Below are 1,652 nucleotides of genomic sequence, written 5' to 3' on the forward strand. Positions count from 1 at the left end.
GGCGTGCATGGGAAGAGCAACACAACAACAGAAGGAGAGAACAAGAAAAATATAAAAGGAAGCGAAAGAGAGGAGAAAGAGAAGCAGGAAAGAAATTGGGAAAACAGACTTGGATGCGAGGGATCGGAAGAGGATATTCGAGAAACGAAGAGAGAAGAGAGCAACAGCGGTAAGAAAAACGAAAAGAGAGAAATGAAGCAAATCGAAATTCACGTGGAAGTAGAATGGAAGGAAAGAAGAGGAAAGGAAAACAGAAGAAGAGAGAACAAAAAGGAAGATGATTCCGGGACGATGATAGAAGAGGGAAAGGAAGAAAAGGGGAGAAAAGGGGAGGAAAGCAGAAACGAGAAAACTAACAGAATAAAAGAAACAGACATAATAGAAGATAATAATAATATGACAAGCGAAAAAGAAAGAAGAGATAAAGAAACAAGCAAAAGAGAAAGTAAACCCGCGAAAGAAAACAGAAGGAAAAGCAAAATCGAGAAATCAAACAGAAAAGAAAATAGTGATGAGAGAAAAAACAAAAACGAACACGGAGACGAGGAAACAGAAGGAAAAGAAAACGAAAGCAAGGAAACAGACAGAAAAGAAGGCCGAAACAAGAGAAAAGACGGAAAAGAAAACGGCCGAAGCCTCAACAGAGATAAAAACGGTAAAAACGGGCGTGGTAGACGAGGAGGAAAACGTCACCTTCACTCTCCTCAGCACAGCACCCGTTCGCGAGGTAGAATCGCCCTTCGGTCTGGCGTCGGAGGGTCGGAAATCCCATCGCGACGCTGCATTAACGAGGTAGTTAGGGTTACCGTTAACGACTCGGAGACAGGGAAGAGAAGAGAAGTCGGAGGGAGTGGGAGAAATGTGAATAAAGATGGAAGTAGTATAATCCACGAGCACGGCAGGATAACTAGCGGCGGAAGGGAAGAGGATGGAATTGCTGATGAACTGGGAAGTGGGAGACTAACTGATAAAAGGGGAGGCGATAGAATGACTGAGAATGAGGGTAATGAAAACAGGGTAAAGGAGGAAGAGCAGAGGGAGATGAAAGATGGAAAATTCCAAAACAAGAGAAGGAGAGAAAATAATGAAAGAGAAGTCATAAGGGAACTGATGAATTTAACGAAAGGCATAGAGACAAGAGAAAGAATGATATGTGAAGAACTAGAAGATGAGAGAGAGGCAATAAAAAAGGCTATGCACGAAGTCAACAAAAAGAAGAGAAGAAAGAGAGGGACAGATACGAAAAGGAGACATGAAAATGTGACGGGGAATAAAGCAGACGCAAGAGGAGAATTAAATAAAAGAGGAAATGGAAGAACAAAAGACGCGAACAAAGAAACGGTAGAAACGAGAGAAGAAGGACGGGAGACAAAGAGCACAACCAATAAGAACGAAAGGGGAGAAAAGCCTGACGGAACGAGGAAACGGGAGACTGAGAAGGCAAGCGAAAGCGAAGGGAGGCGCCCCGAAGGACTCCAGAACTCCCCGGGTTTCCCTGCGGCGAAAAGCCTCCAGGAACTTTCGGCTTTCAGAAGTTTCCAGAAGCCTCGGCGAGAGCAAAAGCAACGCCGAGGGACCAGACCGGGCTCGGGGAGATCAGAGACACGCCCTTCGAGGGAGCAGCAAGGCGTCGGGAGGGCGCAGACGTCTTC

The 1,652-nt window shown here is 45.3% G+C and overlaps 1 protein-coding gene across 1 annotated transcript in view; it reads left to right on the plus strand.

The window, feature by feature from the left end:
• LOC119582297 overlaps positions 1-796 on the plus strand; it is a 39,074-nt gene extending 38,278 nt beyond the window's left edge. The window contains exon 3 of the mRNA XM_037930511.1: positions 675-796. Within this exon, the coding sequence (XP_037786439.1) occupies positions 675-796 (122 nt within the window). The remainder of the gene's footprint in view (positions 1-674) is intronic.
• Positions 797-1,652: the final 856 nt, after the last annotated feature.

Source organism: Penaeus monodon, chromosome 15 (assembly GCF_015228065.2).
Source record: "Penaeus monodon isolate SGIC_2016 chromosome 15, NSTDA_Pmon_1, whole genome shotgun sequence".
Taxonomy (NCBI): Eukaryota; Metazoa; Arthropoda; class Malacostraca; order Decapoda; family Penaeidae; genus Penaeus; species Penaeus monodon.